At 39.1% G+C, this 27,683-nt stretch overlaps 1 protein-coding gene across 1 annotated transcript in view; it reads right to left on the bottom strand.

Moving 5' to 3' along the window:
* Positions 1-207: 207 nt before the first annotated feature.
* PSKH2 (protein serine kinase H2) overlaps positions 208-27,683 on the bottom strand; it is a 31,315-nt gene continuing 3,839 nt past the window's right edge. The window contains exons 2-3 of the mRNA XM_045806035.2: positions 26,152-26,818; positions 208-12,558 (exon numbers count right to left, since the gene is read on the bottom strand). Of these exons, the coding sequence (XP_045661991.1) occupies positions 12,253-12,558; positions 26,152-26,818 (973 nt within the window). The 3' untranslated portion in view covers positions 208-12,252. The remainder of the gene's footprint in view (positions 12,559-26,151; positions 26,819-27,683) is intronic.

The raw sequence follows: 27,683 nt of genomic DNA, 5'->3' as shown, positions 1-27,683 counted from the left end.
GGGAGGAGATCGGAAAGATGACTTCAAATGTCTTGGAAGACTAGAAAGATGGTGTGCAAGGATTTTAGAGTCTGCATACGCCCAATAGATTATTGGCAGGATGTTTTCCCCAGCATTTTAAGCACACTGATGTCACAATTAAGATCTGTGTTTCAGAAATGTGTGTGTGTGTGTGTGTGTGTGTGTGTGTGTGTAATATGGATGATTAATTGAAAGCAAAGAAACCAGAGACAAAGCTACCAGTATGAAAGCTACTGCAGTTAGAATTTAGAAAAATAAAGGAAAATTCCTGAAACCGTGCTAGGACAACAGAAATGGGAAGGAGGAAACATATTAGGCATCGTAGACATAGAAGGAGCAGGGCTTGATGATCAAGTGGAAGCAGAAAGTGACTGAGGAGACACTTGGAAGGTGGCTGCTCGGGCTGTGATGGTGCAGCTGGCACAAACCTTGGATGTTTTTATCATTACTGTCTGTCCGAACAGACAACTTCCACTAGTCTGTTCCCCTTTAACAAGTGATAATGTGCCACTCCACTCCTAGTTTATTACAGCTACAAAGAGCCCCTTCCAACCTTGGAGGACATGGCATTTGTTACAATATGTTATTATAGATGTCACTATGTATATTATACTATATGTGTTACCATATATGTACTATGTAGTCTAGCAACCTCTGCATTAAGACCCAGGTTAGAAGAGCAGTGGTATGGATAATTTAAAACAATATGTTTTTAAAATACAGTTTTAGAATATGGGTATGTTTATAAAGAAGCAAATTTTGACCTAGCCCCCCAAAAAATAATTCATTATATTTATATTTACAGTTTTTTGTTGTTGTTGTTGCTACTGCTGCTGTTGTTTTACTGTTAAGTGGTGTGTGAAGCAGACATTCTCAGCTCTTCTCTGAGCCTCACATCATCTCTCATTCAGGTGCAGACTTATCCAGTAGATAAGCCACAAGTGACCAGGAGTCAGAGGTCTGCCTCACTGGCTTCGTGTGAAATGGCAACCAAACCTCTAAGCAGAGTGTGTATTGTCATTGACTTTTACAGGCCACATCTCCTTTCTCATGTTCCTCTTGTCGGTTTACAATGGAAATGTTCACTGGCTGAAACAAATTCCAGAACTGGCATACTTTCAGAGCACAGATTGGTGGTTGCCAGATGTAGCATGTAGGGTTATATGAAATGGGTGAAGGTGGTCAGAAGGTACAAACTTTCAGTTGTAAAATAAATAAGTCCTGGACATGGTGACCATAGTCAATCATACTGTAATGCATATTTGAAAGTTGCTGAGAGTAGATCTTAAAAGTTCTCATCATAAAAAAAAAAAATTTACAACGGTGTGTGATGATGGCCATGAACTAGACTTATTGTGGTGATCATTTCTCAATATATACACATACTGACTCACTATGTTGTACTCTTGAAACTATTATGATGTTATTTGTCAATTATATCTCAAAAAAAAAGAACTGGCATATTTTTTGAAAGTATAATATTTATCATTACTTGGAAATGTTACCATAATCCAATGAAGATTTAGAAATAGAACTGGTAAGCATACAGTTATATTATTCTTAAAGATTTAAAGTTGGTTTGAGCAAAACAAAACTTTTTAAGATAAAGTCTTAAAATAATAGTGCTTTGTATATGGAGAAGACTAAAAAAAAAAAAAATGATACTAATTGACTAACAAGGTGATATTCTGCTCCCAGAACTACTGGAGGAAACAGGCTTCTGCCCTTACCTCTTTCATCATCTTCATAACATCTACAAGTTGGTCCCTTCTCTCTACAGCTAGAGGTGGTCGTCCCCATTTATAAGAAAGCAATCCATTTTCTAAGTAGAAAACTATTGGTTTATTAGGTGTTACAAAGAAAATAATGCCACCTTCCATTTTCTCTTCTTGATAAATGTTAATAAAGTTGTGTTCATTGGTTCCCCCTACTTCAAAGGTTTGAATGGGTAGAAATTTTGAGGACTCAGTTCTTGACTGATTTTTCTTTCTTTTTCCATCCAGCAGACATAAAGTACTCTTTCAAGACTTTAAAGAAAGCCCTATTTCCAGGATCACCCCTATTTGAACATAGAAAACAGTCGCTCTGCCACACTGTCTTCCATGGAAAACAGTTCCCACAGGGACAACCCACGTTCCACCAAGAAGAGCGCTCTCTGCACTGGCTTGTGGGGGCACAGGACTTCTCAGCGGGCATTTGTGCACAGTCACGTTTCCAAACTGCCGCCTTCCTCCCTGGCTTTCCCACCAAAGACCCATGAGTGTGGCCCCTCCGCTGTCAGTGTCTCCTGCTTTGTCTGCAAACACCAGTTCAGACAAGACCTCCCTTGGAAAGATGCCAGTCCCGGATCCTTTGTCTTGGCAGGACCCTGGATAAGTGAAAACCTCCAACCCGAGCTGGAATTCCCAAATCACTCGAGGACAGCTACTCCACTTTGGAGAGAGGCTTTGCTTCAGCCTGACTCTGGCTGGGAAAGAAGAGTCCCTTTGTTTCTTTAACAACATCGGAGTATACGCTAGGAAGGGGCCATGTCCTTGACTTTCTTCCCTTTAATTTCCTGTTTCCATTCTGAGCATAAATCTCTCCTGAAAGGCCATGAAATGCACTCTCACACACCATCCACACCCTTCTCACCATTCTGCTTGTCCCTAACCCACACTGGTGGGTATGGATAGGTGGTATTTATTACAGCAGGGAATGTTCTTAGCAGTGAAGTGATGTGAATGCAAAGCGTCTAGCACTGAGCTTCACCGATCACTTTAAAACCGAGGCCAGCTCTGGCACAGCATGAAGCAAGCTCTTCAGAAGTTACTCTAAACTGTGGCCGGAGCCGGCACTCAAAGCTCTCATAGCACGAGAACTACCTGGGGCATGAAGCTAGCTAGGGGTAGTTTGCGAGAACAAGCAGAACTGTGCCTCTAGATCTAAAGGAGAGCTACCCAACGCAAGCCTGCAAGCTAATCCCCTGGACAGCCCACAAACGTGAAGCAGCCACCTCCAGGCTCTCTGCTCCATTGTTTTAATACCAGATATACTGGTAGTGAAGTGGGCATGAGACGTGAGTGGTCAAGGGCCCAACGTAAAAATCGATGATCCTTCCACTCATCCCAAACCTTTGCAGCATCATGGCAAGCAAATGGAATTGGCTTTTCTGTGCACCTGCTATGGCCTAAAGTATCCAAGAAGAAGGGTCTTGCTCTTTTGCTAAAACAAGGATTCTCCCTTGTCAATAAAGAATTATCTCCTATCTATAGCTAGATCGCTTATTTTATTAAGAAAATGTGTTAATAATTTGTAAGAAATCCAACATGAAATAAAATCAGGGGTGCCTGGCTGGCTCAGTTGGAGGAACATGCAGCCCTTGATCTCAGGGTTGTGAGTTTGAGCCCCATGTTGGGTGTGGAGAGTACATTAAAATAAAACCTTAAGAATAAATAAATAAAACAAAGTCATCCGTAGTCACTTTTTTAAATGTAACTTGAAAGGCTCTATTGTCACAAACTAGGTATGATTTTAATAGATAACTGACTCTACTACCTGATGTCTAGTGGAAAGAAGAGCTAGTGATCATTTAAAATCAAAGTCATCATTTTTGTCAGATGATCCTCAACTTTTAACTACGTAAAGATACTAATTCTATACAACATGCTAATGTATTCAGTTACTTTACAAATAGTTCTTGCTGACATTTTACTTCAGAAGAAGGGACACTGAGAAGGAACACTACCATCCCCTCTTAGTGGAGACGCTAAGTAAAGATTCTATGAAACAGGTTGACATTTTTTTACATCTGAAGTAAATATTTTCCAAAGACATTTAAAGATTTTTCAAATATAAAAGTATCCACACCGTGTGCTGTAGAGTTTTGGTGGTCCTGTTGCCCTTTCCTCAGGGCAGAGTAGCGGGCTCCAGTTTCTGGAAAAAGTCCCGGTGGCCTTTCCTGTGCCTTCATCCTGTCTGCCTGTGGGGGGCAGCTTCTCTATGGCATGTATGCGCCATAGCCTGGCGGTCCAGCCCCTCTGGCTGCTAGATGGAGCATATGACAGTGCCCTGAGCTGGCACTTGAGGACAGTCACCCTCCAGCTTCTTGTCACTAGTACAGTCTGGAATCACTTCTGTGCAACATAAATCAAAATCATGTTGAAAAACAACATTTTGGTATACCCATTCCTTTAGATTTTCTAAAAATCCCTTTCTCCAGCAAATCAAACCAACAAGCTCTGTACCTGTTACCACAGGCTTTTGAGCTAGCTGGAGCTATTTTCACAAATTACTCATTGGCCTACATTGAGGGATATCATGAACAAGAAACTTGTTGAGTCTCTCAGTGTGTTTACTGTAAAGAGGTTGCTAATTTCATTGCATTTGCTAATTACATTGCACATCCTCTCCAGGAGATCCCACAAGAAATTTTACTTTGAGTCTCAGACTCAAAGTATGTTTCCTCTATGTAACTAATTAAAATTAATTTCTTTTAATTTTATTGTTATTTTGAAACATGTTATCTTTCTTCTTTGAATGGACTGCTCGAAAGCAGAGAGTCAGCTTCTTTTGAAGTTTATCCTTAGCAAGCCACCTTCTACAATATACGGTTTAAAATTTTTTAAATATTTTCTGCACAGTGAAGGAAACAATCAACAGAACTGAGAGGCTGAATGGGAGACGAGGTTTGCAAATGACATACTCAATAAAGGGTTAGTATAAAAAATATATAAGGAACTGATACAACTCAACAGCCAAAACCCAAATAATCCAATTAAAAGATAAGCAGAAGACGTTAACAGTCATTTTTCCAAAGAAGACATACAGATGCCAACAGACACATGAAAAGATGCTCAACATCACTCATCATCAGGGAAATACAAATCAAAACTATAATGAAAAACACCTAAGTGAGATATCACCTCACACCTGTCAGAATGGCTAAAATCCAAAACACAAGAAGTAAGTGGTGGTGAGGATGTGGCGAAAAAGAAACCCTCTTGCACTGCTAGTGGGAATGCAAACCGGTGCAGCCACTGTGGAAAACAGTACAGAGGTTCCTCAAAAAATTGAAAATAGAACTATCTTATGATCCAGGAATCACACTACTGAGTATTTACCCCAAAAATACAAAAACACTCAATCAAAGGGATACATGCACCCCTATGTCTATCGCAACATTATTTACAATAGCCAAACTATGAAAGCAGCCCAAATGCCTGTCAATAGATGAATGGATAAAGAAGATGTGGTATGTATGTAATGGAATATTACTCAGCCACAAAAAGAATGAAATCTTGCCATTTGCAACAACATGGATGGAGCTAGACAGTATAATGCTAAGTGAAATAAGTCAGAGAAAGACAAACACCATACGACCTCACTAATAAGGAATTTAAGAAATATAACAAACAAACAAAAGAAAAACAAGCGAGAGAGAGACCAAGAAACAGGCTCTTAACTATAGAGAACAAACTGATGGTTACCAGAGGGGAGGTGGGTGAGGGATGGGCGAAATAGGTGATGGGGTTTAAAAATTACACTTATCATGATGAAAATAAAGTAATAAAAATGTTAATATTTTTCATATTTTTATTTATAATTTTTATATAATAATATTACCTTCTAGCTTTTTCCTATTCCTTCCACTTTCATTTTAATTTTTCCTGCTTTTCTCTTCCATTCAATTCAGATTAATTTTTACCTCAGTTTTATCTTTTTATATAAGATAACTAAAAACCTTTGAAACACGGAGAAGAATGAATAAAGACTGGAATACCCTGTTGTTTCCCAGGGGCAAATAAAACATCTTTTTTCCTGAATTGCTATACCAGGAAACAGAATGCAATTATAGAATTTTATAAAGTTGGAATAATATATTGTTCCAAACAAACCCACTAGTAAATAGCCAAAGCACCAGTTCATGAGGGATTGAAGGGGGACCCAAAGCCAGAAGCAAATGCAACAGAAAGAGGAAGACAATGGTTTCGGAAGCCAGGTCTAAGGGAAGATACCCAGCATTACCTCCAGAGTCACAAACACATGGGTTAATTCCTATCAGTAGTGGGTTGAATAGTGACCCCTAAAAGATATGTCCAAGCAGAACCCCAGAATGTGACCTTGTTTGTGTTCAAATGAAATGCAAATGGAGACCAGACTTGAAAATTCCCTGAGCAGACCAAGCCAGCTTAGTCATACAAGCAAAGCTTAATTTAGCTTATTTTGCAAGACAAGCAAAGCTAACTTGACCTGCGTCACTTCCTGCCTGTGCCTGGGAGGATCATAAGTAACACTCAGATGTTCCCCAGAATTGATACGAGGTAACCACTAACCAATTCCCTTTCATTTCTAATACTGAAACCAGTCTCTGTGAAGAATCGACGGTCACTGCCTCCATATCACGTGAACTGCTTTATAACGATACACCTCCAAGCATCATTCCATGTTTTGGTTTCGGGGCTCCAGGTTTGCAAACTGTCTTTCTGGTGGGCGCACAATAAATTTTTTACTAATTACTACTTCAGTGATTTATTGGCTTTACATCTGTTTTTTCCTGAACTTTTGGGATAAGGGTGTTTTAAAATGTAATGAAGGAAAGGATCTAGTGAGGAGATCTTCCTAAACTAAGGTGGGCCCTACGCCAATGGCAGGCCTCCCTGTAAAAGACAGAAGGGGAAGACACAGAGGGGAGAGCTGTACGAAAACGGAAGCAGCAATCAGAGGGCAGCCACCAGCTAAGGAAAGCCAAGGACTGCCAGCAACCACCGGAAGATAGGAGACAGGCATAAAGCAGATTCTCCCTCACATCCTCGAGAAGGAATCAAACCTGTCCATACGGCCATTTTTTATTTCTGACCTCGACGAGAGAATAAATATCCGTTGTTTTAAGCCATGCTGTTTGTGGTAACTTACTACAGCAGCCCTGGGAAACTAATGCACCATCTTAAGTCTCCAGATTAAAATTCACACTAATTTGGGGCGCCTGGGTGACCCAGGTCATGATCTCAGTGTCCTGAGATTGGGCCCCTGTGCCAAGCCCTGCATTGGGCTTCGCGCTGGGCATGGAGCCTACTCAAGATTCTCTCTACCACTCCCTCTGCCTCTCCCTGCCGCCACACATACTCCCTCTCTCAATAAACAAATATATAAGTAAATATCACACTAATTCAAGGTTTAGGTTTTAAAACCCTTATCTGTGAATTAAACTGTTGGTTAAAATGACTTTCTCAAAGTGAAGAAGCTTAAATATTTGGAAAAAATATTCTAAATATAAATCAGTAATTATTTGTCATATTAAGTTGAAGATGTTCATACTTTAGCCTAAATATTTTAACTTCCCAGAAGTTTATGCACCTAACGACTATTCATCATCACATTTGTATTTTAATAGACAATGGTGTGAGATGCAATAGAATGAAGAAAATACAACTTGTGTGTGCATGATTTCTATTATTCAGATTATGCCAATCAAATATAGAATTCCTCAAAATATGGTTGTCAGCATTGTGCTTATATCACAGAATGTAGATCTTCTTGACAAACATTTTTAAAATATGCAAGCAAAGAGAATAGTAAGTCCTTACATAACCACCAAGAGACAAGGAGAAAGGGTAAGAGGGAATTTACTAAGACAAGAAAACTCAGGACATATAATAATACAAGACAAAATCTAAATGGATATTAGACAGTGATGAAAGACCAGTTAATACTATTGTTGAGGATAAACTTATTTTTCCTATTTTAGAAAAAGATAGTAATGATTTCATAAAAGTAATGAGAGAAGGAAATATGAGGTTTCTTGTATTTTTTTTTTTTTTTTACAAAATAATCTGGGTGTTCTTTTTACTCTATTCATATTAAGCTTGGTGGAGTAAAGAAAAAATATCCAAATATTTAGAAATTAGTTTGCAATACCTAATTTCACCAGAGGATGGTAGAATAGGGTCAAAACATATGAAAAAGTGTACTTAATATTTTTCTCCCAGTTCTCACAACAAAGTCATATAATATATCTAACTTGTAGAACTGTCCAAATCTTTTTATTCAAAAACGAATATTAGCAGGCGCCTGGCTGGCTCAGTCAGTCGGTGGAGTGTGTGACCCTTGATATCAAGTTTGTGAGTTCGACCCCCACGTTGGGTGCGGAGATTACTTTAAAATTAAAAAAAATAGGTAGATAATACATACTGTTGGTTGTTAGTTTGGTTGATTTGCTTGTTAGCCTGTTTCATCTGGAGTAGGAGGAGAAGGGTGGGGAAAATTTCACCCTGGGACGTTAAAATACCACCTACAACTTCCTTGTCACATCAAATCAGCAAGAAATTAAGCTCATGAAAGAACATTTTTCAAAGAGATGGTTATAAACAAACTGAGTTGATTTGCAAGAACTTTGCAAAAGTTGGAGATAAGGGAACTTATTACCCAACCACAATCTTCCACTCAAAACCCTTAAAGGGTTTTGGGGACACCCTGGGAGCGTCCAGGAGTAGCCAGCACGAAAGAGAAGGTGGTTTTTCTTACTCATGAAAATTCCCAGTGTGCTCCCCACTAGGCCTCTTATGCTCTTCCCATCTCATCCACCCAACTTCTACCAAAAGATCAAGAGATTTTGATCTTCAACAGGAACTTTCGCTGCTGAGTGGGGGGAACACTTGCGGGCAAGGGCAGGCAGTAAATTTTCTTTCCAAACAGTTACTGAGGTCCTGCTAGCTGCAGACTACCACATTCTGGAGTTTCAAAGATAAATAAGGTCTGGTCCCTGACCTTGAGAAGTTAAAAATGTTGAGACTTGGGGCACCTGGGTGGCTCAGTCGATTACGCATCTGCCGTTGGCTCAGGTCCATCCGATCACTGCCCCGCATTTGGGGGCCCCATCCAATCGAGAGGTATCCCATTTAGGCACCACATTCCTGACCCTTCTTGTCTGGTCCCTGCTGCTGCAGACAGCCTCCCTGGATAACTCCCTGTCTTTGCCCATCTCTGAGACTTGACCCATCTTCTAGGCCAGCCCTGCCTCTCCTAAACCTGGCTCTGCACCTTGCAATCAGTATCCTCTGTTGGCCGCAGTAACCTAGTCCTGACTTTGGACCAGAGGATGCCTGCAGGGGGGCTCCTTAATTCTGGCGTTGATAGAAAACACCTCAGGGTAACCTGCATAAGCAAAGAACATGAAAGTAAATTATTCGCGGAAATGACAAATATTTACATCATAACTTCAGGCAACAGTGTATCTCACTATTTCTTTATGTCGATGTGGACAAAATTGGAGGCATCAGGGCCTGCCTTTTGCATTCCTATCTCCTGGAATTGATCCAACATAGAGATGGAAGGAGGAGTTCTGAGCTTCTAATTCCAGATGTGCTAATTAGCTGCTGTGTGACCATGCAGAAGTTACCACACATCTCTGAGCCTAGGCTTCCTCATCTGTAAAATCAAATTAAGAATAATATTGACTTCATAGGTTTGTTGTGAGGAGCAAATGAGATAATATATGTTAAGGGTATTGGGCATAGCACTTGGCACAGAGTGAGTGTTCAATAAATGCTAGGACAGAATAACATGGCTGCATGTTAAAGCTTTTTTCTCGCTATTTAGGAAATCTGGAAGTACTAGCATTAGAATGGAGCATGACACTATCTGCTTTCCTGTAACCTTTCACCAAATGTATTATCCAAGTTTTAAACTGCATTAATCTGATAGATGAAAAATTATTATCTCTTTGTTGTTTTAATGTTCTTCTTTTTAATTAGGAGTGAAATTGAGCATTTTTCACATACTCCTTAGCCATTTGTATTTTTATAAATTACCTGTCAAAATACTTGCTCATTTTCCTATTTTTTTAATGACTCTAAGTTCTTTCTATAGTAAAGGAACTAACCCATTGTTCACCGTACATGGTGCAGCATTACAATTTATAGTGAAAATACTGCTGTCATTAATTATACATGATATATATATGTGATATATTTATATATCACATATAAATGTTCCACTTATGAAACCTAATAAAGAAAAATAAAATAGAAAATTAAGACTGATTTTATAGTTACAGGAAATGTCACTCTCACATTTTATTATTGTACTTCATTAAACAAATTAAGTGATGTCAACTGATGAACCATTATTTACTGTATCCATTCATACAAGTGTCCCACAGATATATGTATAGTAGTATTTCAGTCTTTGTATCACTTTACAAAAATTTACCGTACTAAGGATCAGACCATATGTGCCTTGCCTGAAGAACAGACTTTTAGCACTTACTCCTTTTAATACACCAGTTATAATTATTCCATGGTAGGTATTTTGAGCCATCAAGATATTTGGTTAAATGGTTCTAGAAGAAACCTGTGCTAACCAGAAAGAGTTGACAGAAGAATGAAGCAAGATGATCACATACCATTTTGTAAACTATAGTGGGTGATAAAGGCTAACCCACAAAACTGAATCCACAAAACTCCCATTTTCCAGTGAATAATGCTCTTAAGTATCTTAAGGGGCGCCTGGGTGGTGCAGTCGTTAAGCGTCTGCCTTCGGCTCAGGGCGTGATCCCAGAGTCCTGGGATCGAGTCTCACATCAGGCTCCTCCACTAGGAGCCTGCTTCTTCCTCTCCCACTCCCTCTGCTGTGTTCCCTCTCTCACTGGCTGTCTCTGTCAAATAAATAAAATCTTTAAAAAGAAAAAAGAAAGAAAAGAAAGAAAAAGTATCTTAAGATTCTTTTTTAAAAATTTTATTGTGGTAAGATGAAACCTACCTTCTTAACAAACTTCTAAGTGTCCCGTACATTATCAGTGACTCTAAGTACAAAGTTGTACGGCAGATCTCTAGAGCTTATTCATCTTGTTTAATGAAAACATACTCATTCATTAGTAACTCGCCATTCCGTTCTCCTTAGCCCCTGGCAGTCACCATTCCCCTTTTTGATTCTGAGTTTGACTATTTTAGATACCTCATACAAGTGGATCATGTGGTGTTTGCCTTTCTGTAATGGCTTATTAAACTTAGCATAATATCCTCCAGCCCATCTGTGTTGTCACATATGGCAGAATTTCCTTATTTTTAAAGTCTGAATAGTATTCCATCACAAGTAGATGCCACATGTTCTTTATTCATCTGCTGATAGACATTTAGCTTATTTCCACTTTTGTGAATAGTGCTGCAGTGAGCATAGCCTTGTGAATATCTCTTCCAGATCATGATTTCAATTATTTTAGACAAATACCCTGAAGTGGGATTGCTAGATCATGTGGTACTTCTATTTTTAATTTTTTGAGTATCCTGTATATTGTTTTCCCTGGTGGCTGCCCCATTTTGCATTCCCACCCATAATGTATACGGGTTCCCTTCATCCACATTCTCACCAACACCGGTAGTCTTTTGTTTTTTTGATAATAGCCACCCTGACAGGTGCAAGGAGGTATCATTGGCCATTTGATCTCTTCTTTGGAGAAATGTCTATTCAAGTCCCTAGCCCATTTTTTGAGTCAGCCTATGAGTGTTTTTACTAATGAGTCTTAGGAGCTTTTGACATATTTTGGAGATTAACCTCTTATCAGATATGTGGTTTGCAAATATATTTTCCCATTCCACATGTTGACTTTTCGTTTTGCTAATTGTTTCCTTTGCTGTGCAGAAGATTTTTAGTCTGAGATAGTTCCACTTTTTTTACTTTTATGTTTTGTTGCCAAGTAAGTTTCTCTATACACCCCATAATTAGCAATTTCCATTAATATTTGCAGACTAACTATAAACTTAACAGGTATTTGTAATTATCTTGAGTCTTAGCTAGTGGTTATTAAACCATACAATGGTCTTAAATCTAAATCAGTAATTTCAGTATCAATACACTTATTCCCCATTTCTAGCTATGCGTGCTATGTCTCTGACTCATCATTTCTTCATATACATATCCCTTATTCCTTTATCTCATATTTTATTGAATCCATCAATTCTCAAGAGATTTTCCTCACCTATTTCTAATTATATAAACATATTTAGTATTTACTATACTGCTTATCTTTTACAGAAGTATATTTTGGGGTATAAATATAGACATAGGAAACATTAAGGCCAAAAATGTTTAAAGTGAAGGTCAACATTTTCCAACAACAGCCACATGCTCCCATGTCCGTGGAGCTTTTTTTAGGCGCTTTAATCATGATCAAATGGTCCCTATTGACCTAATGCTATTAATGAAGTTAATAGATCTGCCTTAAAATCGGTTAAAGTGGTTTTGAAGGTTATCTGTTCACAAAAGTGCAGACAGCGGGGATTCTTCGACCCTTAAGTTTCTCATGCTCCACATATGCTTTGATTTGTGATAAGAACGTGACCTAGAAGACGGCGCAGATTCAGGACTCTGAGAGTGGGGAGACGCCTTCCGCCTGAGGTTCCTGGATATGACCCTCTGAAGATTCTTCAGGGAAGACCCGGCAGCCCTGGTGATGACCCAGGGATGATCCAGGGCCTGCCCAGCTGACATGCGATGACTAGCCTCCAACATAAGTAGTTTGTCTATAAAGTCCTTTGCCAAGTGGGAAATATTTGGCCAAGGCTAGAAAGGAAAAATAAATAAAATAGAATAAAATAAATAAAATCAAAATACACAAACACACATAGAGTATCATCTTCTTAATTACATAGATGAACGCATATCAAACCCGAAAGACCTTTTCAAGTAAGCAAGTTAAATACTATATCATTAAATATGTAGGGAACCTGAAAACCCACTTTCAAAAGAGGCACAAAACAAACAAACAAACAAACAAACATCTATTTGGTGAAAGGAAAAGACAAACACAAATTGTCTTCCAAACTCTCTGTTCAGTGAAGGAGAGTTCCTTTCCAGAAATCTGTCCAGTGTGCGTCAATTAGCAATGTGAGTTCCCACATCACATTTGTGTGGGCTGGAAAGGAAAAGCAGCTGTCGTCCATGAAGTACACCAGCACCCAGTTAGTATTTACCACTCTCTGGTCATCTCATAGAGCTTCCATGACTCCAAGAATCAGCTAGAGTGGAAAGTGGGATGGATTGAGAAATCATCAACTTTCTCTCCCTTTGAAAGCTTACTCCAGACTTAGGAGTCCTCCATCTGCACAGCCCCCAGAGAGAAAGGGCAGGACGAAAAGGGCACCTGGGTGAAAACTCCTCCCCCGGGACATTTCCTCCACACACTCAGGGCCCGCATGGCCCCCCATCAGTTGGCTACAAGCAGGATTCTGCATGTAGCAGAGATACTGCAGGCTGCGATGTGTACAACCAGCTATTCACTGTCTCGGGGATTTGTTCTCACAGTATTTTCTGCTTTCGCACATACTTTAAGTACAATAGCTGTAATTCACAGTGACTTTTGCGAGGATGGAGACGAGAGCTGTTGCTTCCACTTGTGTTCTGCGTTATCTACCAACACATATCATAGACCTAGGAAAAAAACTACAGTGTTGTATCCTTTGTCATCTACAAAGGAGAAACACTGAGAAAGTTGCCAGTACATCTGCTGCATCTCAAACAACAATTTCTGGTTGACATGTGTTTTTAAAAAGTTGAATCTCCCAAGATAAGGAAATCCTTACAACCTATTGTCTTTGTCCTTGTGTGAGGAAAAATCAGACTCAATTCAGACATCACACTCTCCAATCTCTTAACACTCTATTAACCTAGAATTTGAATCAAAAGAAACCAGGAAAGGAATTGCTCTTTTTTTTCCTTTAGCTTATTTAGGTAAATGAGATATGAGAAATATTTATCCCCAAAATAAAATGCATGAAATAAATGAACACATTTGCCAAATACTCAAAGACAGGGAAAATAAAATGTAAACACTGCATGTCTAGACAAAGTACGTCAGTGGCTGACACTCACAATGGCATATCCTCTGCTTTGGCTAGACATCTATTTGGCTCTGAATCCAGACACATTTATCTAGGCTCAAGGTTAAATTAGATGTCTCCAATGGAACATTATAAGACAAGCAACTGAATCTTTCTGGAAAATATAAAATATATGTAGTGAGATTTATGGAGAGCTCATTAATATGACCCCAAATGAGCATACACTTAAAACGCAGTTGCAGAAAATAAGGTAACATAGAAAGTTCTTCAGCTGAAGTGCATTATTCAAACACAGGTTAGAAATTACAGGATTCCTGAGCCATGAAGAACAACTGGAGAGTACCTAGCCATCAATCACATATTACACAGTAGAAAATGACAGGTGTAGAAAAAAATGTCAGAACTATTTTATTTTTATCTTCTTAATCAAAAATTTATTTTTGTCTATGTTGTATGAAGTATAAAATAAATAATATGCATATATGTATATATTCTATAAATGAATAAAAATTGAGTGTGCATGCTCACAACTTTTGGACTAATAGTGTTATAATATGACCAAAAACTATTTAGAGGGGCGTCTGGCTGACTCAGTCGGTACAGTATGCAATTCTTGATCTCGGGGTTGTGAGTTTGAGTCCCACACCGAGCACAGAGATTACTTAAAAAATAAAAAAACGATTTGGAGACCACACATTGAATCAAATTCATATCGTGGACCAACTCTCATTTGATGACATCATTCAGTCCCTTCACCAGTCTGGACATCCATCTTGCCATTTCCTCTCTTTGCCTTGAAAATTCCTATTTGGCTTTTCTCAGCATTCTCGAAGAGACACTGCCATCAGTCAGCCTGTTAACCCATCTTAAAGTGGAAGAGCCTGGGAGGGAGGCAAGTGGATCTGGACTATGCAGGCTGCCCAGCCCTATACAGCTCTAAACACAGGGTCTCAGTTTCCTCATCAAAAAAATGTGGATCATATCTCTTTCACAAGATTGCTATTAGAAACAAATTAGATCAAGTATGGTTTTCAAAATATAAAATATCATGTAAGTTTTTGTTGCTCTTGTTCTTGTTACTATTAAATCATTATTTTACTCCTTCTTCAGTTCTTTTGTGGACACACCCACCTACTACACACAGAGAACTGGAAGAAGAAAATTATCCAAAACTTCTCGTACCGAGTCCACTTACTATTAGCATGACAAATGTGTGTCCGCAAAACAATGTTCTGCATTAAGAGGTAATGAATCAAATAAAAAGAAAGATAGCAAGACATACAAATGGCTAACAGACACATGAAAAGATGCTCAACATCACTCATCATCAGGAGAATACAAATCAAAACCACAATAAGATATCACCTCACACCTGTCAGAATGGCTAAAATTAACAGCACAGGAAACAGCAGATGTTGGCAAGGATGTGGAGAAGGGAACCCCTCTTACACTGTTGGTGGGAATGCAAACTGGTGCAGCCACTCTGGAAAACAGTATGGAGTTTCCTCAAAAAGTTAAAAATAGAACTACCCTCCAATCCGGCAAATGCACTACTAGGTATTTACCCAAGGGATACAAAAATACTGATCCAAAAGGATACATGCATCCTGATGTTTATAGCAGCATTATCAAGAATAACCAAATTATGGAAAGAGCCCAAGTGTCCATCGACTGATGAATGGATAAAGAAGAGATAGTATATGTATACAATGGAATATTACTCAGTCATCAAAAAGAATAAAATCTTGCCATTTGCAATGATGTTGATGGAGCTAGAGTGTATTATGCTAAGCAAAACAAATCAGTCAAACAAAGACAATACCATATAATTTCATTCATATGTGAAATTTAAGGAAAAAAACAGATGAACATCAGGGGAGAAAAAAGAGAGAGGCAAATCATAAAACAGACTCACCTATAGAGAACAAACTGAGGGTTGATGGAGGGAGGGGGATGGGCTAAATGGGTGATGAGCATTAAGGAGGGCACTTGTGATGAACACTGGTTGTTATATGTAAATGATGTATCACTAAATTCTACTCCTGAAACTAAGATGACACTATATTTTAACTGGAATTTAAATAAAAACTTGAAACTACAAAAAAAGAAAGAAAGGTAGCTCTTTATTTTATTCTGAGGTCATTCAATTAATTTAGCAACAAGTAAATTGTAATATTTGTGAACAATTCAGTCCTTTTTATTCCCTTTGCTCTTTCTTCCTTTCCTCATCTGGTTCTTTGCCTATTTGTCTATCCTCTCCAATAGAAATTGGTCGAATGGTATAAAACAATAATAACAAAAAGAAGGTACAAAACTGAAATTTAATACTAGCAATTGCACTATTTACTCTCTTTGAAAGAATAAAGGGAATTTAGAGGAATGGTATCTTATATTCTATTGAAGTCTTGATTCCTTCACCTTTAAACAGAGAAATAAGGAGTGATTTTAGTTTTTTGTTTTCCAACTTTTTGATGAATGATTTCTCCTAATGTAGTTCCTTCACAGAAATGCCCATAGAGAATCAGTAGTAAAAGTCATTATTAGAGTCTAGACACTACAAACACGCACACACACATGCACACACACACACAAGCACATACACAATATACACAGTTCCTAAAATTCTATATGCAACATCTCGAATTTTAAGGATTGTAATTAATGTTAAAATTTGCTAAATATAGACCTTACTGAAGTACAGGGTAACAATTATTGATGGATTTAATTACAGAGTTTTCAGACAACTACAAGTATCTATTTTTAAGTAGATGGATAAACCACCACTCAAATGAGTGCTAAGAGCACTCAAAGTAGCATTTATCTCCTTAAAAATAGCTTTTAGGGGCACGTGGCAGCTCTGTCAGAAGAGTATGTGACTCTTGCTCTTGGTGTGGTGAGTTAAGCCCCCCATTGGGTGTAGAGACTACTAAAAAATTAAATAAATAAATAATTTAGAAAAATTTTTAAATAGTAGTATTTATTAAAAACTTCTACTGGGGGCACCTGGGTGGCTCAGTTGGTTAAGTGTCCAATTCTTGGTTTCAGCTCAGGTCATGATCTCAGGGTCCTGGGATAAAGCCCTTGTAGGGCTCTGCACTCAGCACAGTGTCTGCTGGAGATTATCTCCCTCTCCCTCTCCCCCTGCTCCTCCCCCTGCTCGCCCTCTCTCTTTAAAATAAATAAATCAAATCTTTAAAAAACAAAACAAAACTTCTACTGATGACAATTCTCTGACTAGCATTTCCCTTCCTTTGAACTTTAGTGTAGGGCACTGGTAGGATTTCACTTAAGTTTTGCAATTAAATTATATGTAAATGTGCCCCCAAAGTACCAATTAACTCTCCATAACTTTATTACTTGTAGACCAGGAAAATAACTCTTCCTCGTATCAGAAAGCAGGAGATTCTGGGGAGCCTGGGTAGTGCAGTCGTTAGGCGGCTGCCTTCAGCTCAGGGCGTGATCCCGGCGTTCTGGGATCGAGCCCCACATCAGGCTCCTCCGCTATGAGCCTGCTTCTTCCTCTCCCACTCCCGCTGCTTGTGTTCCCTCTCTCGCTGGCTGTCTCTCTCTCTCTCTCTGTCAAATAAATAAATAAAAATATTAAAAAAAAAGAAGTGCAACGTAATCAAGGAAACAGATAACTACCTTCCACTCTCATCACTACTCCTTATACCAAAGGTAACATCTACGCAGCCAAAGTGAAATGCACATGATTTCAATTCCAAGAAACACCCACTGTGATTGAGGTTAAGGGAAGAAGATATATACCTGTACAATTGCAGTCAGAGAAGAGATGAAGAAAGTGATGAGTAGAAGAGGAAGTGCATTATGAGAGATTTTATAAACATTAAAATTATGTTCTGTAAAACTTCTAAAGTAAAAATATCACTTACAAAGTTGAGCACCACATTTTCGTGAGCGTAAGTTTTTAAGAACTAAATCACAGGAATGGGAACCAAATTACAAGAATTATGACCTAACTGAAATGTGGTTCATCTCATTATTGAAATTCTAGTCATGATGGAAAGAGAATAAAAGGGAAATAAAGAGTCAAATCTTCTGCTCTCCTTCCCCTTTTTCCTACTTCATAACCTGAATGGAAAAGAAATATAGCAAAGAAAAAATACGAGAAATTAATGGAGATGAGGATACAGAAAGAAAATCGGGGTCATGGCTGTTGAGCAAAATCCATCAGCTCTGTTACTTCTAAAGGAGTGCATCAGTAAACTTTCTCCTACCAGGACGGCAGTCATAGGCGAATCTCAGTACATTTTCTATCAATATCCATGTGGGATTTTTTAATACCAGTGTTTGTCTTTGCCAGCTGGCTAATATGGTTATAAGACTCATTTTATTATCGATTTTTTCACATCAAAAAAGATTACTGTGATATAGTGCAATATAATTAGACAATAATACATGATTTCCAACTCACTGGCAAGAGTGTGTAGCTCTTCACTAGCATTAAAATGTTAACACCTCACTTTTCTCTCTATTCCATTTAAAAGATGAAAAAGGTGTACTTGGCACTGTAAAATATATATATATATATATAATATAAATATATATATAAATATATATATGATATATATAAATATATATAATATATAATATATATAAATATATATAATATATATTTAATATATAAAATATATATAAATATATAAATATATAAAATAAATATAAAATATATATATTACAGATATATATAAAATATATATATTACAGATATATATATTATATATATATATTTTACGGATATATATATATATATCTAGTAACTTATTCAAGCAAAGTTCAAACTTGTGGTCCCACTGTTCCCCGCATCAATAGTAATAGTAACAGAAACAGCTAACATGTATATAGTGCCACGTACTAATATGTGAAACTATTCTAAGCACTTGACACGTTTTAGCTCATTTGATCTTCACAAAAACCCTGTTAGGTAAACACTATCATTATTTCTGTTTTACAAATGAAGAAACTGAGATGCAGAGAAGTTAAGAAACATGCCCAAAGTTACACAGTTAGCAAATGGCAGAGCTGGGAATGGTTCCAGCCAGCATTGCTCCAGACCGTGCCCTTGACCGTGACACTGCACTGCTTTACAAAACACCCACGTGAATATACGCTCACCTGCACACGATGCTCTAAAGTTCTTATTTTTTACTACTACAAAACATAGTCCCTTTTATGTGCTTTTGCATATGCTGTTCTGTCTACTTGGAACGTGCCAATCTCCCTTTCAGAAACTCCTACCTTTCCTCCAAGACACAGCACAAATGTCCTCTCCTTCATGAAATCTGACTCAAATTTCCTAAGCAGTAAGAGGCTGTCTTCCCTTGTTCCATGGACTTTGAGCTTTGTTCCTATATGTATCAGAGCACTTACATTTAAAGAGATACAAAAGAATACATGGTCTCTCAGGCACCTGGGTGGCTTAAGCATCCGACTCTTGATTTGGCTCAGATCATGATCTCAGGGGTGTGAGATCGAGCCCTGCGTTGGGCTCCATGCTCAGCAGGGAGTCTGCTTGAGATTCTCTGTCTCCCTCGGCCTCTCGCCCCTGTTCACTCTCTCTCTCATTCAAATAAATAAATAAATCTTAAAAGAAGAAGAAGGAGGAGGAGGAGGAGGAGGAGGAGGAGGAGGAGGAGAAGAAGAAGGAGGAGAAGGAGAAGATCTGGTCTCTCAGACAAGACCACTTGATTCCACAGAGCAGGGACACTGAGCATTTTCATGTGGGTATTCCCAGAGCTGAACATGATCCCTGGCCGGAGGAAGGCCTGACAAGACGGAGGGTGGAGACCACACAAGGATGCTTTCCAACAGTCTCTGGGAGAAATGATGGATGAGTCTTTTACTTACTATCTCCAGCATGAGCCCTGCCACCAAGCTGAAAGCCATCATGATGGTGTTGGTAATCAAGTAGATAAGTAAAATCCCCCCTCACACAGTAGACAGGATTTCTTTTTTTTTTCACCATGTGCTGTGTCTTTCTCTCCTGGTTGTCTCTCAGGCATTGCAGGAAGCAACTGGAAAGGGGAACTCCTACCCCCACTCTGCAAAGCCCAGTGAATGGAGTAAATGTACCCTTCTAAACCACCCTAACATTCCAGAATGAATCTAACAAATTTAGCAACTAAAGGTATTAGTTATCTAAAATCCACCTTACTCCCCAAAGATACATATGTACTGATCTGAAGGGGAACCTGTACCCCAATGTTTGTAGCAGCAATGTCCACAACAGCCAAACTATGGAAAGAACCCAGATGTCCGTCGACAGATGAATGGATAAAGAAGATATAGTATATATATATATACATATATATACACACACACACATTTTGCAAGGATATGGATGGAACTAGAGAGTATTATGCTGAGCGAAATAAGCCAATCAGAGAAAGACAATTATCACATGATCTCACTGATATGTGGAATTTAAGAAACAAAATAGAGGGCCATAGGGGAGAAGAGAAAAAAATAAAACAAGATGAAGTCAGAGAGGCAGACAAATGATAAGAACCCCTTAATCATAGGAAACAAACTAAGGGTTGCTGAGGGATGGGGTAACTGGGTGACGGACATTAAGGAGGGCACGTGGTGTAATGAGCACTGGGTATTATATAAGGCTGATGAATCACTGACCTCTACCTCTGAAACAAATAATACATTATATGTTAATTAATTGAATTTAAATTAAAAAAATAAAATAAAAATTAAAAATAAATAAATAAAATCCACCTTACCATAAATTAAAATTTGTATTCTATGCTCAATGCAGTTATAGTTGAGATACATTTACTCATGCAGTTATAAATCAGAATCTCTTAATAATTTTTAAAAAGCAATTATTTTTACTAAATGCATTCTCTATGCTTAACTCTTCATGCGATCTTATTGGACAAAAGGGGGGGTGGGGCGCCTGGGTGGCACAGCGGTTGGGCGTCTGCCTTCGGCTCAGGGCGTGATCCCAGCGTTGTGGATCGAGCCCCACATCGGGCTCATCCGTTGTGAGCCTGCTTCTTCCTCTCCCACTCCCCCTGCTTGTGTTCCCTCTCTTGCTGGCTGTCTCTATCTCTGTCAAATAAGTAAATAAAATCTTTAAAAAAATAAAAAAGGGGGGGAATATGGTACAGTCCCAACCTTCAAAGAACCAACAATGTCTTAGAAAGAAGACATACAGATTAAATGTCAAAACATAAGAAATTTCGGGGCGCCTGAGTGGCTCGGTAGTTAAGCGTCTGCTTTCGGCTCAGGGCGTGATCCTGGAGTCCTGGGATCGAGCCCCACATCAGGCTCCTCCACTGGGAGCCTGCTTCTTCCTCTCCCACTCCCCCTGCCTGTGTTCCCTCTCTCGCTGGCTGTCTCTCTCTCTGTCAAATGAATAAATAAAATCTTTAAAAAAAAAAAATAAGAAATTTATTATAATCCTAAACACTATTCAGAAAAAGGAAAGAATAACACTAGTGGAATGGTCATCAAAGCTCCATGAAAAGGAATATATTTCACATCAAAATCAAGAAGAATTAAACATTAATATTATAGCCAATTTTTTGCTTATACATGGATGGAGTCAGATTATATATCTGCCAGGTGTCTACAAAATACTTGGTATAAATATTAAGCACATCATTCATCTTCATCATAAGAGATACAACACTTTAATCTCTGGTATTTGTCCTATTTATTGCACTTCTCCACCTGACTTCTAGAGAAAAGAAGTGATTCACACAATGTGTCATACTTGGAATTTTTGTCATAGACAAAAGGACTTTATAAAACAACCCACACTGAGATCCCTGGGTGGATCAGTCTGTTAAGCATCTGCGTTCAGCTCAGGTCATAATCCCAGGTCCTGAGATCAGAGTCCTGCACTGGGCTCCTTGCTCAGTGGGAGCCTGCTCTCCCTCTGCCTGTCACTCCCCCTGCTTGTGCTCATTCTCTGACAAATAAATAAATAAAATCTTTTAAAAAAATTTAAAGTAAAAAACAACCCACATTTCCACATTTATTATCTTACAGTTCTGCAGGTCCAAATGGGTCTTAAACCCTAAAATCAAGGTATCAGCAGAGCTGCTGCAGGGGAGAGTTCCTTCCTTGCCTTTTCCCGTTCTAGAGACCGCACACGTTCCCTGGTGCACGACTCCTTCCTCCTTCCTCACGTCTCCTCTACCTTTGACCCTCCCACCTTCCTACTGTAAGGACCCTTGTGATCACATTGAGTTCACCCAGATAATCCAGGGTAATCTCCCCATCTCAAGATCCTTAATTTAGTCACGTCTGCAAATTCTTTTTTGCCACATAAGATGGCACATCTACAGATTCTGGGTATTCGAGTAGGGACATCTTTGGGGAGTTATTCTTTGGGGAAGCACCTATGCTTCCAGAATTGATGGTCACCCTCGTATTTAAATAAAATTGGTGCATTTAGAAATTACTATGCTTGCTGATAAATGGCAGGTATACAATAATATGATGACAGAGAAAACATGATGACACGCTTTTCTAGGGCTATCAATCTGTGTTTCCTTGATATTATGGAATGAATGTTTGTGTCCCTCTGAAATTCACCTGTTGAAACCCTAATCCCTAGTATTGTTATATTTAGAGATGAGGCCTCCAAGGAGGTAATTAAAATTTTACATGAGGTCATAAGGGTGGGGTCCTGATCTGATAGGATTAGTGGCCTTTTATTTTTTATTTTTTTTATATAATTTTTATTTTGTTATATTAGTCACCATACAGTACATCCCCAGTTTTTGATGCAATGTTCCATGATTCATTAGTGGCCTTTTAAGAAGAGACACCAGAGGGGCTCCTGGGTGGCACAGCGGTTAAGCGTCTGCCTTCGGCTCAGGGCGTGATCCTGGAGTCCTGGGATCGAGCCCCACATCAGGCTCCTCTGCTATGAGCCTGCTTCTTCCTCTCCCACTCCCCCTGCTTGTGTTCCCTCTCTCGCTGGCTGTCTCTATCTCTGTCAAATAAATAAATAAAATCTTAAAAAAAAAAAAAAAGAAGAGACACCAGAGTTCCCTCCCTCTCTCCCTCTCTCCCTCTCTCCCTCTCTGCTTCTCCCTACGCCATCTCTCTGGCCACACACACAAAGAAGAGGTCACGTGAGCACCCCACGAGAGGCAGCTGCCTACAAGCCAAGATAAGAGTCCTCATAATGAAACCTACCTTGTTGGCATCGTGATCTTGGACTTCTCAGCCCCTAGAACTGTGAGGAATAAGTTTCTATTGTTTAAGTCATCCATTCTGTGGTATTATGTTACGGCAGCTTGAGATGACTAAGACACTTGGTAATATTATAAGAGAATGTGAATATGATGGACATGGGTGCCTGACAAACACAGGAAAGAAAGCCAAGGGGATATAAACCCAGTATTACAAGCAGCCACAATCCTACTCTGTGTTGCATGTTGTCTGAAGCTACAAACAGGCATTTCCTCAAGAAGTAGAGAGTGCCACCATGCAGACAATGTCAGTGCCCCTGAGCCCCTTTTTTCTGTACGTACACACACCCCCTTCCTTTGGAGTGCTTTCCTTCTAAAAGCCAACACCTTGTTGTTGTTTTTCCTCAGTGACTAGCCTGGGGCTCCTGGAGCCACTTGTCTTTGGTCCCCAGAGAATGTAAAAATTTACCACTAGCTCCCCACCACCATCACCCCTATTGGCTAACAGAGAGCGGTAGGTGTGGAAACCCAGCTAGCCTGCCTCAGGTTGGAAGAATGCTGAAGAAGTCTTCCCTGCAAGATGAGGCTGACCCTTATGGCTCTGGCCTCCTCATCTTCTCTCCCCTCTTTGTCCCACTCCCTTAGCTGTCTTCTTGGAAGTCTTCCCTTACTTAGTCACTTGAACATGAATTGTCTTCTCAGGGGTTTCTTAGCTTTTTGGGGAATCCAACCCTAGAAACCCTCTGAATTAAATCTGACAAAAAGACTTTTTAAACAATATATTGCTTATTATTTTTGCACATTAAAAAAGTAATAGTGATATCTAGTCTAAACATGGCCCAATAAACCACACCCCCAGTAATCAGACTGTATGTGGACTCTTTCCACATTGAATCTGGGCTAGCCTAAGACTCACAGAACTCAATAGAATGAGGGAGAGGTAATGCTGTGTCATTTCCAAGCCCAGGCTTGAAAAGCACTGGCAAATTCCACTGTCTCCCTCTTGGAATACTCCTTTTGGGAAGGCCTAAACTACCATGTAAAAAGTCTGACTACCCTGCTGGGAAGATGCCATGGAGAATGCCCCATGAAGAGAAGGCCCTATGAAGCATTGAGAGAGGAAGGTGAATAAGGCCTCATGGTTCTAGTGACCTAGCTGACCCCAGATTTCCCGCCATCCCCACTACAATGTCAGACATTTGAGGGACCATCATGGACATTCCATCCCAGTCAAGCCCCCATGATGGCAGTTCCTCCCAACATCATGTAGGACAGAAGAGTCACCGAGCTACAACCAAAACAGAAATATGTATTCTTTGTAAACAAAAGAACAGCAGAAACAGAAAGATATCAAATTATAAAGAAAAAAATCCAAAACAAGCCATAATCCCCAAACAGGGAATAAGTTCTGTTAACATACCGTATTTCTTTTAAGCCTTTTCTCTATGAATACATTTTTCCACATGATCGTGATCATGCTGTACACAGTTTGCATTCCGCCTTTTTCTTTTCACTTGGTAGCATGCTGTGAACATTTGCCAACGTCCGTGCAATTTTTAAGCATTCATAATTTAGGGACTAGCATACTCTATCATATGGATGTCCCATAATTTATTCAAACTTTCTTTTAGGGTTTTTTTCAATTTTCCACTTCTATAACTATAGCTCAGATGAGCATCTTTATACTGAAAACTTTGCTGCATCTGGTATTAGTTCCTTAGATTATTAGAAGTGGAATTACCAGATCAAAATTTAAAAACTTCCATAAGTTCTAGACGCATATTTTCAAACTGCATCCCAAGAAATCTGTAAAATTTGCCCTCTACCAGCAGTGAATGAGATGGTTGATCTCTTAGTACTCTCAACAGCAATGAGTAGAGTTGAAGTGGGTTTTTTTTAATCTTTATTGATTTGAAAAATTGAAAAAAAAAAGACTTTGTTTTCATTTGTATTTTTTGGTTATTAGTGAGGCTGGACATCTTTTAAACTTTAAATAATCAATGGTATCATATTTTCTGTGAACTGTCCCCATCTTTTCCTACTTTCCCATGTAAGTCTTAGTTCTCAATTACCAGTTTGGATGAGTTTTTTAAAAATGTACACATGTACAATAAAATATTAAAGCTTTGTCAAAGAATAGAAAATATAATATTAAAATTAGTTGTTTAGCTTTTGATTTTTGCTTAAGATGATATACATATAGATGTTATGCCTTAGGTAGATAAAAATCAAACTATCAATATTTTTCTTCATGAGAAAAAGAACCCTTTCATAGTTAAACATATATTTGATCACTTGCTGAACATGAAATGGATTTCCCCTTTTGTCAGGCTTCCTACACGCAAGCACTGGCAACTTTCCTTCTCTATCCAGAAATAACAAGTGAACACATTCGGAAACGCTGGGAGTTCCAAGTTTAAGCGGTGGATAAATATTTTACACAAGCTATGAGATTAAACATTTCACTGAGGAAACACTGTATTACAAAAAAGGCTTGAATCACCTAGATTCAAGGCAGAAAATCTCACCAAACACCCAAGCGTCACGCCGAGCCTCTGAGTACACATTAGCCCTCTCAGCTGATGAAAGAAAAACTACAAACTCACTTGCCTACTTAATTATCAATGTCATGTGCTAACCACAGAGAAGTCAGTAATCAGGCCCTTGCTACCTTGAGACCAATGGCTCTCAGCCAGGGGTGATTCTGCCCCGCAGGGGACATTTAACAATGTCTGGAGACAACTTTTGTTGTCACAACTTGAGGAAGGTGTTGAATCTAACGTGTTTACTAGATGTCCAGTACCTGCCAGTATCTACCAGGAGCGTATGGAGGGTGGAGTAGAGGCCAAGCGTGCTGCTGAGCATCCTGCAAGGCACAGGACAGCCCCACTCCCATCCCCTTCCTCCCCACGCCCCATAAAGAATCATCCAGCCCTGTCTCTCCTGCCCCCCACACAACCTCGCTGTGTGACTCTGGGCATGCCACGTATCCTCCAGGACTTGAGAGTAATAAATTAATAAATCTCATTTTTGTTCAAAGTTAAAAAAAAAAAAAAAAAGAATCATCCAACCCTTAATGTCAATAGTGCTGAGGTTGAGAAACTACACTCAATAGGAGTAAAATTATTTCTTACCTCTCCTGTATAATTATATCTGCCCTTCAGAATCTTCCTGTAAAGTCTTGTATGGCTTTCATCATCAAAAGGCAGGACTCCGCTAAGTAAAACATATGTGATTACGCCAAGAGCCCACATGTCCACTGCACTGGTATAAGGTTTCCTTAGCAAGATCTCAGGGGCTATGTACTCTGGGGTCCCACAAAGTGTCCTCATTGTCCAGTCTCCACGTTTGTTCCCAGAGTGTGCCAAACCAAAATCTGTGATTAAAATTTTCGACTCAGCACCTGGATGATAATACAAGAGATTTTCAGGCTTTAGGTCCCTGTGGGTTATTCGCAATGCATGCAGATACCTGATGCCATCAGCAACCATCTGCAGAATTCTGACAGCGTCCTGCTCTGTAAAGGATCCCTGAGTCATGAGTCGGTCAAAGAGCTCTCCTCCTGTAGCCAACTCCATCACCATGTAAACTCGATCCTGGGCCTCAAAGATCTCCACGAGCTGAACAATGTAGCGGTGGCTAACCCGCCTCAGGATGGTGAGCTCGGATTCACACGCTTCCCGGCCTTCCCTCACTCTGGTTTCCATCACTTTCATTGCAAAAGGTTTCTTGGTGGTCTTCTGCTCCACCCTGACAACCTTGCTGAAACTTCCTGTCCCAATAAGAGCCTTGATGTCGTATCTATCGGGAAGAAAAGCCAAATCTGTTATCCTCTGAACTGAAGATTCTTAAAATTATCTAGGTTGGGGTTTTATATCATCTCTTTTTATCTTTACATCCCCCATCCAATCCCCTTGCTTGTTGTTGCTTAATTGTATTTATTTTTGAAAGCCTCCCCAGATTCTTCTTTAAAATGGAGGTAAGTGACATAAAAGTAATTAGTTGGTGGCAAGATGACTGTTAAGACAACAGTCTTAATAACAGCAGCTACCATTTATTATACATTTATTGTGTGCCAGAAAATTTGTTTTTTGAAAAAAATTCTTGCAATATCCTTATTGGCTAACATAATACTATCCCCCTTTTTCAGATAAGGAAATTAAGAATCACAAAAGTTAAGTGATTTCCCAAGGCCACACAGATTGTAGTTGAAATGGATAGGATTTAAATCCAACCCCTTCAAATGCATTTGACCTAGTGAGCACACATGCCCCATCTTGGCCCCGGACAGCACCCTGATAGATGAACACTGATCAAATAAACACATCTGGTGCAGACGGTGATACAGCCACAGTTTCCTCCCAGCTACTCCCCACACTTGCAATTTCTACACAAGAAACAGAATTTTAACATGGCATATATGTTAATGCATAAAGTTATATTCTCTCTCTCTCTCTCTCTCTCTTTCTCTCTTTCTCTGGGAAAGACCAAGAAGTCAGCTAGGATTTCAAAGCCTGGCGATCTTAAACTTGAATTATCTGTGTAAACTTAGTCTATGTCAATTTAAGAATTCTATCAAGTTTAAACCTCTGTTTAAGAAATGTTGAGAAGGTGCTCCACTTAGAATCATGGTTTTACAGCTGGAAAGAATATTAGAGAATGACTT

This window comes from Ursus americanus, chromosome 9 (genome assembly GCF_024610735.1).
Source record: "Ursus americanus isolate L20-20 chromosome 9, mUrsAme1.1.p, whole genome shotgun sequence".
NCBI lineage: Eukaryota > Metazoa > Chordata > Mammalia > Carnivora > Ursidae > Ursus > Ursus americanus.
The sequence above is the reverse complement of the archived record's forward strand: the minus strand, read 5'-3'. Positions and strand labels throughout refer to the sequence as shown.